The 12,234-nt window shown below is 40.7% G+C and overlaps 1 protein-coding gene and 1 pseudogene across 1 annotated transcript; both read right to left on the bottom strand.

Moving 5' to 3' along the window:
- Nucleotides 1-2,712: 2,712 nt before the first annotated feature.
- Nucleotides 2,713-5,814, bottom strand: LOC119860343 (protocadherin beta-1-like). Its single transcript, XM_038413935.2, has one exon. It carries the CDS (start codon nt 5,548-5,550, stop codon nt 3,097-3,099), a length of 2,454 nt encoding a protein of 817 aa, XP_038269863.1. The 5' UTR covers nt 5,551-5,814; the 3' UTR covers nt 2,713-3,096.
- Nucleotides 5,815-7,531: 1,717 nt separating this feature from the next.
- On the bottom strand, nt 7,532-9,754 carry LOC119859959 (annotated as a pseudogene).
- Nucleotides 9,755-12,234: the final 2,480 nt, after the last annotated feature.

Here is a 12,234-nt window from a genome sequence, read left to right as displayed (position 1 = left end):
AAGGAGTACTTGTGGCACCTTAGAGACTAACAAATTTATTAGAGCATAAGCTTTCGTGAGCTACAGCTTACTTCATCGGATGCATTTGGTGGAAAAAACAGAGGGGACCAAATGCATCCGATGAAGTGAGCTGTAGCTCACGAAAGCTTATGCTCTAATAAATTTGTTAGTCTCTAAGGTGCCACAAGTACTCCTTTTCTTTTTGCGAATACAGACTAACACGGCTGCTACTCTGAAACCTAGCATTATTCTTAGAACGTCTAATACACTCAGTGAAAACAATAGGAGTACGTGTGGCACCTTAGAGACTAACCAATTTATTAGAGCATAAGCTTTCGTGAGCTACAGCTCACTTCATCGGATGCAAGCTTATGCTCTAATAAATTGGTTAGTCTCTAAGGTGCCACAAGTACTCCTTTTCTTTTTGCGAATACAGACTAACACGGCTGCTACTCTGAAACCAGTGAAAACAATGTGATACTCTGCCTCTACTGAAGAAGCATTTATCTCATTGTCCACTTTCTTGTGTGAATGACGCAGTGCTGCTGAGCAATGACATCCACATATGCTCTGGGTCCTCAACACAGCCTCCACCAGGCCCTTTAAAGTCCATGGAAGGAATGGTCGTGTGAAGTCAGGGAAGCAGGATCAGGTTAATGCACTATGGTCAGTCTATTGAATCTGGTGCCTAACAGAGTTCCACTCCATATTCCTATAGATAAACTACAGGTATGTGGCCCATCGGGAGTCACGACTCCCTTTAAATAATCAAATACACAAGAGAATTATTTATAGCTCACTATCAGGCTAGGAGTACTCCTTGAATGAGCTACACATACTGCATTCTGGTTCAGATAGTATTCAAGAAAGACGTGGAGGAAAAAGTGAAGAGTAAATAAAAAATAAAAAAAATGTGTGAATAATATATAACTAAGCATAATCCTATCTACTTTGGAGTACATAGTACAACTTCATGAACTGGAGAAAAATTAATAATTGGGTATTAAGCAAAGATAAATGTAACGTGGTTATGGTAAAAAGAACAATCTAATTAGAGTATTAAATGGGATGATCTTAGCCATCGTAGCGAAAATTATCTGGTTAGAGTAGGAATTAACTTTAGTCTCAGTCCACATCTTTAAAATGTCAACACACATAGAGCAAGTGTCATACGGTTAGTATTCACAGGATTTTCATCTGTAATGGTTTTCAGCCCTGCTTAGACTTCAGACATCCATGTTTGGTCATTGTGGGGTTTTTTGTTTTTTGTTTTGTTTTTATTAAACATCAATTGAAGCGTTCAAAGGAGAGCAGAAAATGAGTACAGGTTGGAAAGTCAGCCCCAACAAGAAAGGTCCAGAGCAAAGAGAACATAAAAACAGGGGAGTAGTGGTAACTATGTATAATTCCCTAAAAATATGGTGTAGAAGCGTCCGCATAATTAAGCAACAAACAGCGAGCGGTTTGCTCAAACGGTAGTGGTATTATTAACTTGAAGCAGGGCAAATACAGATTTTATTGAGTTTAGGGAACAGAACATGTAGTCACAATACACTCCAGCTATTTCACTTCAAATCGCTTAATCTTATTCCTGATATGTGCTAATTTAACACAGAGACATTTAATTTGAGTGAATAATGATGTGACCAACTACAAAGTTTAACCAAGAGATGAACATACACACACAAGATATGACTGTTGGGATGATATGCCATCATTTCAGTGCTAAAAGTGCTAGTGGACAGTGACCATGATATTAGCCAGAGACATCTGGAGGGTAAATCTCCCACAGGGTTTGGTGAACCATGTAAAAAGTGAATAATTGTGAAGACCACAGCTAAGCCTGGAAAGGGTCATACCTCTGGTGTGAATATAGACATGTTAGGGGTATGACCCATATGGAAGAACATATGTTAAAGGTCATATTTGTTTTTAACCGAAATAATATGAGGAAATTTGTAAGGGTTTCCAAATGTGGTTGTGAGCTCAACCGTCAATGGAGAAATTAAAGGCGAGGGTAAGGGTGTGCAAAATCAGTGTTTAAACCTTAGAGGCGTGGTCTAACTTTCCAAGTTACAGGTTCCTTCAACTCCCATTGAAGAAAATGGAAGCCCAGAAAAAAAAGGCTACTTTTATTCGGGTGCCTAAATATACGTTTGCTTGCCTCTGTTTAGGCCCCCATCTGGAAATTTTTGATCCAGATATATACGATACATTCTATATCTAAGGTACTCTAGGAACAGTGTTGTTCCATGACTTCCACAATGCCGGTGAATAAACTAAGCAATGGCACTTCAAGTCTTTCCAGCTAATAGCGATCCCTACATTCCAGTCCTAAAGGAAATCAGTCGGGATTTTGCCTCAACTTTTTCTACCTGACAAGATTTTACACGTATGTTGCATTACATGTTAATTCATGGAACTAAGTGATCTCCTAACTATATTTCATGAACCTTATCAAGCAGAGTTCAAGGTGAGATAATTTTATCGAGATTTCAGTGGAGCTGAGAGAGTTACATGTTCTTCATCCCACACAATACTACAGTTTCGCAACAAAGGATAAAATTTTCAAAAGTGACTAAGTGATTTAGGACGAAGTTCCATTTTCAAAAGTGATTTAGGCATTTCTGGCAGAGTCCTGTGGCACCTTATAGACTAATAGACGTATTGGAGCATAAGCTTTCGTGGGTGAATCCCACTTCGTGCATCCGACGAAGTGGGTATTCACCCTCGAAAGCTTATGCTCCAATATGCCTGTTAGTCTATAAGATGCCACAGGACTCTTTGCCGCTTTTACAGATCCAGACACGGCTACCCCTCTGATACTTAGGCATTTCTGTCGCTCTCGAAAATTTAACCAAAAATCACTAATCTAAAACAATATCTGTACACACAAGGACATCGCTATCAATCATCATCATCATCAATGGATTTCTCTGAGAAGAGGAATATTCATAATTAAAGCACAAGGCAAGGGCGTGAAGATTGAATAGTAGGGATACATAGGGCTACATTATTACTATGTACACTCAAATTGTTTAAAATTCTGTTAAACTCTTACTAACAAGCATCAAAGCAAGTTTGGAAAATTAAATATTAATCAACACAAGCAGATATTCTGTCCTGACTCATTGATTCTCTCTGACTACCCGCATGGGAACTATTAAGAAAACCATTGTCTCTGACCTTGTCTATTTCAGAATTCTGAGAAAGAAAACTAGGGATTATTGGTCTGAGAAATTTAAACTCGCTGTTACTCGATCCGTTGGTCAAACAGACTTCATAATGACAAGGCTGGGATAGGTTTCCGGTTCCTCTGGCATCTACTAAATTACTGGGGGAGCCGTTAGCGCCATAAAAATTGCCACAAGCCGAGTTATATTTTTCACTAAAATTTCGCCTTTTACATCCCTTAATAATTACAAATAATATTATCGAAAATAAAAAAATGAATGAAAGCATAGCCAGCGCTATCACTAAATACGTAGTCAATGTGCTGTCCTCCTCTTTTTCGTTGGGTACCTCAAAAATCTGCATATATGCGTCTGAAAATCCATCCACCACACGAAAATTTAGCGTCGCTGTGGTTGATAGGGATGGTTCACCGTTATCTTTAGTCAGGATAAGAAGTTTCTGCTTGAAGCTGTCTCGTTCATTTAATGGCCTAGTGGTCCTTATTTCACCATTTTGGGAACCCACAGTGAAGAGACCTGGGTCTGTGGCCTTCAACAAGTGATAGGAAAGCCAAGAATTCTGACCGGAATCTCCATCCACAGCCACCACCTTCGTCACCAGGTAACCCGCCTCCGCCGATCTGGGAACCAGGTCATTAGCGGGGGCGCTGTTGTTCTGCAGAGGGTATAAAATGAAGGGCGCGTTGTCATTTTCATCAATTATCACAACTCGGATAATGACTTCAGAGCTTAGTGGAGGGGACCCGCCATCTGCAGCTCTCACTGTGACCTGGAACTCTCTTATATGTTCATAATCCATGGATCGCAGAGCGTAAACATTCCCATTTTCCGAGTTTATGGAGATATAGGAGAGCAGGGGAAGGCCACCTACCTCAGCAGGCAATAGAGAGTATGTCACTTTGGCATTCTGCTCTGAGTCCGAATCAATAGCACTGACTTTACCAATCTTTATCCCTGGCCCGTTGTTTTCTCTTGTATACATAGTGTATGACGCTTCATTAAACACGGGAGAATTGTCATTAATATCTGATATTTCCACTGTGATTGTCACTGCAGTAGCGAGACTGGGAGATCCCAAATCCTGAGCAGTGATTGTTATGTTGTACTTCGACAGTCTCTCACGATCCAGTGAGCTTTCAGTCACCAGAGAGTAGGAAGTTTTTGATACTTTTCTGACAGTAAAAGGCAGCTCGTCTTCTATGTAGCAGACCGTTTTTCCATTATCGCCGGAGTCCCGGTCCCTGACACTGAACAGAGCCATCACTCTCCCCGGCTGGGAGTTCTCGGGGATAGGGCTGGTGAGGGATGTTATGGTCACCTCCGGAGCATTGTCATTCATATCCAGCAATTCCACCAGGACTTTACAGTGTGCAGACAGACCCCCGCCATCTATGCCCTGTATGTCTATCTCATAGTTTTCTCTGTCTTCAAAATCCAGTGGCTGCTTGAGTCGAATTTCCCCGGTGAGGGGATTTATTTTAAAAGTTTGGCGATTTTCCTCTGAATTTTGAATAATAGAATAGGATATTTCCCCATTAATTCCTTCGTCTAAATCGGTAGCAGAGACTGTAGCTAACAAATAATCTTCTGGTCTATTTTCCAAAATCTGGACTTTATAAAGAAGCAGAGAAAATATAGGATTATTGTCATTTATATCCAGAACCATAACTCGAATTCGAGCGGTACCCGACCGCGATGGGGAACCACCATCGATAGCTGTGAGTGTGAAACTGATCTCCGGTTTCTTTTCCCGGTCCAGGGGTTTATCCAGCACCAGTTCTGCGTACTTTCTGCCGTCACTGCGATCCCGAGTATAAATCTGAAAATAGTCATTAGAGCTAATGCTGTAATTCTGGAGACTGTTGTTGCTCACATCTAAATCCTGGGCACTCTCCAGTAAAAACCGATTTCCAGGCATAGTACTTTCCGAGATCTTTAGAATAAATTCATTATTTAAGAACACCGGAGAATGATCGTTTATATCATAAACGCTTACCTCAGCTCGGTAGGACTGTAGCGGACTCTGCAGCAATATCTCAAAATGCACCAGGCAGGGGTCAATCTGCCCGCAGAGCTCCTCTCGATCTATTTTTTCTTGTATAAACAAATCCCCGGTGCCGCGGTCTAGCTGAAAATACTGTTTTTCCCCTTCAGAAATAATCCGGGCCTGCCGAGCAGACAGGTTTTCGGCTTTCAGTCCCAAATCCTCTGCAATATTCGCCACGAACGACCCGCTTCCTGTTTCTTCAGTCACAGCATACCGAAGCATTTCAGTTCTCACCTCCGGCACACAGAGAAAAAGGATCAGAGACAGAACCTGCCTTGTCAGGCCTTTCTCACTATTTCTCACCCTCATGTTTCCTTGTAACCGAAACTCTTCTACAGACACCTGTTCTCTCTTTAAATATATGTCAGCGTCCCTTAGTCGCGCTTACGGGCAAGAATCTTAGCCAAAACCCGTCTCCACCTGAAGATCTTTCAGAACAGTGCAGTTCACATTCTGGACTACGGACTATTGTAGTCTGCTTTCCTGCTTGGCGGAGGGACGCTGTCTCGGCGAGTAATGGAGTCGTCTGGGGTCTCAGTTTTTTCTTCGCCTTTGTGGTGAGCAGCGGCACCAAGCGTCTGAATTAAAAATTACTGAGATATTTTTCAAGGTAAAACGTCATACACATTTCATATCCTCAAAACCTTTTGCAAACATAACCACAATAAAATATTTAATGAAAACTGAAATAGAATAATGTCCAATTCGAAACAAGTAAATACGAGTAGCCTTATGATATTAAAAAGATTAACCGGAGGCTCGATTTCAGCATGATTTATTGTAAAAAGCAATTAATTTGAACGTTTCTCTTTGAGGTACTTTCTCCGCCATATTGATTTCAAGTGGGAGGGGTAAATGAAGGAAATAAAATATACACTTTTTGTTTTCGTTATAAATTTATCCCTTGTATAACTCCATTGACCTCAATGAAATTACAGCCGGAATAAATTTGGTCCAATAGGCCTAAGAAACTTCCCTTAGTCATTCCCAGATATTGACCTGTACGATGCCAAATGCGTTCCATTATGTATTTGAACGACTCATTTTTTAAAAAATGCTTAGATCTAAACTCCTAATATTAGTTAGGGATTTTATCTGAAATCACTACTTCATCCTGTGGACAGTTTTCCTTTATCTAAATATTTTCTATGTTTTCCTAAAATCTAAATTCAATTCGGGGTAGATAGTTACACACTTCTTAAACCAGGCCCACGGCTCTGCACTTGCGGGGGTTAGTATTTGTGTCTGCTTTGTAATACCTCGCCTGATACGGCAGAAGCAGCCTATGCATCAGGGAGATCCCTTGAAATGGCTTTAGAACCAATAATCACTTCCCCATTCATTACAAAGTTGGGATGGGACCCATAGGTAGCTTCAAGGCATAGCGATATCTTTCTCAGGCAGCTATCTTGTTCTTCAGAATCTCAGATTTCCTTTAAGAATCAGCAAATCTCTAGCAGTTATAGTTTCAAAGAAAACCTAAAATATATGACATCAGTGTAACAGATACAGAGGTGTCTATGCGAGTCTGAAGAGAAGCTGAAATAATAGATGTGAGGGTGTTGTGAACTGCCCCATTCATCTCAGTGAAGAGTTAGCGCACAGATACCCAATGACAACTCAAATGTAGGCCTTTTAAAATATTTCCTTCTTCGGAGAATAAAGGAGAAGATCATAGATCTACTCAATTTACTGTAAGTGACATCTCAGTTTGGTGCCACAAGTGCCTTCCCTCTTGTCCCGAAGTCACTAGGAGCCAAGTGCAAGAACCATAGCATAGTGGCAGTCCATGGGCACATTCATGTCCACTGAAGAGTATCCAAATTCCGGAGGTCTAGTGGAGGTGAAAGGCCATGCACGACCATATTTTGAACAACTGCACAATCTACCGTGTCACATTTTGGTGACCCACATGCTTGCAGTTTATTTTATAGGTGTCTCTCAGAAGAATATCATCTCCTTTTCTGCCAACTGGACCCCTGCGGGCTATGAATCAAACCTGTATTAGCAGTTTCATGTGCTAACATGTATTTTAATGTATCTACTTGGCTTCCGAAACTTTTCTCTTTCTAAATAAAATTCTATTATTCATAAAGTAGACATAGAACCTTTATCAACATCTGGACAGATATTATGTAACTGGATGATCACTTACAGATCAAGTTCATACCTGCTGTGATTCCATGGACATCAGGTAGGAATGAATTTGTCTCCACACATTTTACTGTACCCATATTTACAGATGAAACTATTTCAATTTTTCACAAAGTGTCCATACATTACATATGTTCTATTCCTTTCTCCGTTTTCGGGATCCTGCTTTTTGCTTTACTAGCTGAGGACACAAACAGTCCATAATTAACAATATTAACATATTAAAATATATACGTTTACAAATTCTAAGAGAATCATACACAGACATTATCATTTACCAATATTCTTCAAAATTACAAAAACTAAAACATCAAGGAATTTTTTTTACAGGGACCTATGTTAATTAACACAGGGAAAAGAAGATTTTTTTATTGTAAATGATCAATAAATAACATAGCTATAGAAAATTAAGAATATCTATGTAAAAGGTTTAAGCATTTTCAAATTCACTTAATAATTCCTGTACATTAAAGAGGCAAGTAGCTGATGGAAAAAATCAATATTTTTGCTTTCAAAATGAATATAACATCCTTACCTTACTAGATGACTTCATTTCGTTTTTGTTGGTAGAGTTCATAGGAAAATCCAAATTCGTTTCTCCATTAAATTGCTGTTCTGAAAAACCGGGTATAATGGATCTGAGGAATTTGAATTCACTGGTTCCCGATCCAGATACTAAACAAATTTCATAGCCATAAGCTCGGGACAAAGTTTCATTACCTCTTACATCTACCAAATTATTCTGGAAATTTCCATCTCCATAAAAATGACAAGAAGGAGAGAGATATTTGTCTCTATAATTTCTTCTCTTGTATATCTTAATAATTATAACAATGATTACTGAAACTAGAAAAATAAATGAAACTAAAGACAATGAAATTACTAAATAGTTAGTCAACGTGCTTCTCTGCTCATCTTCCGCTTCCTTTGCTGCATCAACAGATTGCAGATAACCATCTGAAAATCCATCCACTAGAAATATATTTAGTGTTGCTGATGACGAATGTGGCGATTCTCCGTTGTCTCTAACAAGCACAATACGTTTTTGCTTCATCGTATCTCCGGCTGTTATTATCCTTGTGTTTGTTACCTCTCTATTTTGAGATCACACACTGAACAGGCCTGTGTCTGTGACCTTTAGCAGCTGGTAGGAAAGCCAAGAATTCTGACGAGAATCCCCATCCACAGCCACCACCTTTGTCACCAGGTAACCCGCCTCCGCCCATCTGATTGGATGGAGCAAGCAGTTCTCCCATTATCTCCCGAGTTTCGGTCTCTTACACTGAAAAGCGCCACCACCGTCTCAGGCGGGGAGTCTTCGGGTATCGGGCTGTTCGGAGACGTTACATTATTGTCATTTCTGGGTGACTGTCGTTCACATCCACAACCTCCATGAGGACTCTGCCGTGTGCAAACAGACCCCCTCCATCCTGAGCTCTGATTTCCATCTCATGAATCTGGTCCTCTTCGAAATCCACCTCACCTATCACTTTTATTTCTCCTGTCACAGAATCTATTGCAAAAATGTGTTGAAAGAATATATTATCTGGCTGTTTGTTCCTTCGTCCACGTCTGTAGCAGACAGTTTGCAAATTACTTGATATTTAGGAACATTTTCAAATACATGCACTTTGTACAGGAACTGACTAAAGCCAGAGGTGTTATTACTGACACCCAGAACAATAACTCGTATGCGAGATGTGCCAGTCCTCTGGTGAAGCTCCCCTCCTCTTCCCCCGCCCCCCGCCAGTCAGAAGCTGTGAGAATCAAATTAAATTCTGGCTGCCCCTCCCGATCTAATGTTTTTTTCTAATAGCAGTTCAGCATATTTACTACCGTCTCCCCTAGCCTGCACATCCTGCCGGAAATGTTCACTGGGGCTGATCATGTAGTTCTGGATGACATTTGTTTTCCAGGGGAAAAAGGGTGTTTTTCTGGGTCAGTTCTGGAATTTCGAACATAAATTGTTTCTTTCGGAAACTAGGGGAATTGTCATTCACATCCTCTATCTGCACCTCAAAGCGATGCAACTGCAATGGATTTTCCAATACAATTTCGAACTGTAGTAAACACAGGTCAGTCTGTCCGCACAGATGCTCACCGTCTATTTTCTCCTTTACGATCACATCTCTCGAGCCGGTGATGAGTTGAAAATACTTTTTGCTACTTCGTGAAATCAGCCGGGCCCTGCGAGCAGTTTCCCTACATCCAATTCCAAATCCTTTGCAACGTTAGCAACTACGGACCTGATATCCTGTTCTTCAGGCACGGAATAGCAGATCGCCTCAGACAGCGCTCCCGACGAGCAAAGATACAGAAAGAAAGACAGAAGTTGCCTTTTTCTGATGTAGTTCCCCATCCCGCCAGCCACTCCCGAGTCTGATCTAAGACACAGCGCTTTCCATACAGCAGCTCTGATGCCTAAAAATACGTCCTGTGGTACCGGAGCAATAGTTTGATTTACAGTATATCTGTGGGGTAAAACAATTCGGTGTTAGATAGAAACCTAATTATCTTTCTTCAGAGAAAGACTATTCGTCTTTTATCCCGGGGATGCTCCCTGTCATGGCGATTCTTTCGAACACCACCTTGATACCCTTACTCCGTAGCGCTTTTTCGGCGCCACCTTTGGTAACAGCGCCACCTAACGTCTCAAACAACACCTTTGCTTTCAGATCCAAGCGAATTTTAAAGATTATCATAATAGAATCATAAAATCATAGAACTGGAAGGGACCTCGAGAGGTCATCTTGTCCAGTCCTCTGCACTCAAGGCAGGACTAAGTATTATCTAGACCATCCCTGACAGGTGTTTATCCAACCTGCTCTTAAAAATCCACATTAAACATTTTAAACCTAACCAGGTCATGGAATCATAGAATCATAAAATATCAGGGTTGGAAGGGATCTCAGGAGGTCATCTAGTCCACCCCCTGCTCAAAGCAGGACCAATCCCCAATTTTTGCCCCAGATCCCTTAAGTTACTTGCCACAAGATGTCAGAACATGTTAGTATTAGAGCTGAGTGGGTCTAATATTTATTTAATTTTCTTTCTTTTGTATAGGAATTAGATACAGTGCTCCTATCTGCCAAAAAACTGGAGTTTTCAGGTGCCTAAGTAGCCCCTGGAATCGCCGTTAAAATCCTCTCCCCCCCCCAACCGAAATCTGAAATGGCGCCCCTGAGTTTGGAGCTTCCATTACCTTTAGGAAAATTAACAGAATTTAGAAATATGTTGGCAACTTAATATTTTGATAGTTTTTTCTGTTCCATCAGATGTCAATCACTTAACAACTGTCTTAAAAGGAAAGTGCTAATGAATGGAGAAAATTCTCTTTCCCGTCTTCCAATATGTGGTGTCTGATGGTGGGACAAAGCAGCCATGAGCTCAGGCAGAGAATGATTCAATACTGGGATAGTCACAATTGCAGTTGCTCAGCTTTTCAGACTATTTCTGTCATGACAGAGTCTAACAATGACTTCACCGTCTTCGGATGGATCATGTCCTGTGCTTCAAGGGTCTATTTAATCGGTGATAGCGTGTTGAATATATACGGTTCCTTACATGTGTGTATCTCATGTTAAACCCTAACCTGATCGCATTTTTCAGAGTTCTGAGTAAATACATTCCTGCTCCCACTGAAGTCAGTGGAGAAATTCCTTTCACTTCGATGGCGGGACATCGGACCCTAATTCCTTAGTCATAGCAGGAAGTATGGGGAAATTGCTATGACTATTTCTCAAAGACTGAACGTTTCTGAATAAAGGACAGGAAAGTATAATAAGAATCCAGAAAAATATGGAAGAACGTCAGCTAGAAGTGGGATCCCTGAATGAGGCAGCTAGAACCTATGCTCAGCGAAGACACAAGGTTGGGAAATTTACTACTAGGAGTACCAGGAATCTAAAACCAGCTGAGCAGCACAGGTTCCAAGAAAGAAATGGGAAAGCAGAAAGAGCGCAAACACCCCGTAGATGATGTCAAGGGTGAAAATTACATCTAGGTTTGAATGGAGGCGCACAATAAGGAAGGAATCCTATGTCTAGAGCTTTGGTAAGTTATTGGGAGAAGTTGCTGACTGCTCTAACAGTTAGAAGTGGTTGTTATAATAATTAATAATTTTAAGACGACAAACTTCTGCTATATGCCCAAAAAGGAACTCTGCACTAAAACACTGCCAGAGGCCACCCACAATAGTCAAAATAGTGCCAAATAGGTTAAATGTCCTTGGGCCTTGGGAATACCCAGCTAATAGTTTATAGGATTCTCCCTAAAATATGACAGATCTATTGAGTGCAATAAGTAAGCAAATAAGTAAGTAAATAAATAAATAAATTCTCCTCCCCTCATATTTGAAGTTCGGCACTGGAAAAGGGGAGGGGCTCTTGCAGTCCAGTTTTGTAAAGAGGTTCAAGATTTTCAGAAGTGATGGTTCTTAAACCATATTTAGGCATCTACAAAAGACTGGTCTAGTGTTTCAAAGTGCTGTACAGGCTCAATGAGACTGATTTCGATGGAAGGTGCTGGTCGCTCAGCACTTTGGAAAATTATTTCTTTATTCAGGTGTCAGTATGGGGATTTAAGAACCCACCTTTTAACTCCAGTTTTTAAAAACATTGGCCCAGGTATTCATTTGTCTGATACATTTTTCATTCCTTTTATGTTTTAGTTAAATGTTAGAAGAAATTTCCCCGACTTCTCCCAGCTAATGAAGATTTGTCGACGGAACCAATGTTTGCCCGGCTTCAATGGGAGCTGCATTTCCTCTGCTGCCTGGGAGCGATTCATTCATCTCTCTTCCGGTCAGCAGTGGAATCAGATTTCATAGCCATCCTTCCT

The sequence above is a fragment of the Dermochelys coriacea genome, chromosome 8, assembly GCF_009764565.3.
Source record: "Dermochelys coriacea isolate rDerCor1 chromosome 8, rDerCor1.pri.v4, whole genome shotgun sequence".
Taxonomy (NCBI): domain Eukaryota; kingdom Metazoa; phylum Chordata; order Testudines; family Dermochelyidae; genus Dermochelys; species Dermochelys coriacea.
The sequence above is the reverse complement of the archived record's forward strand: the minus strand, read 5'-3'. Positions and strand labels throughout refer to the sequence as shown.

Coding starts and splice junctions, on each gene's coding strand:
- LOC119860343 (XM_038413935.2), bottom strand. CDS start 5,550: ATGAGGGTGAGAAATAGTGAGAAAGGCCTGACAAGGCAGGTTCTGTCT.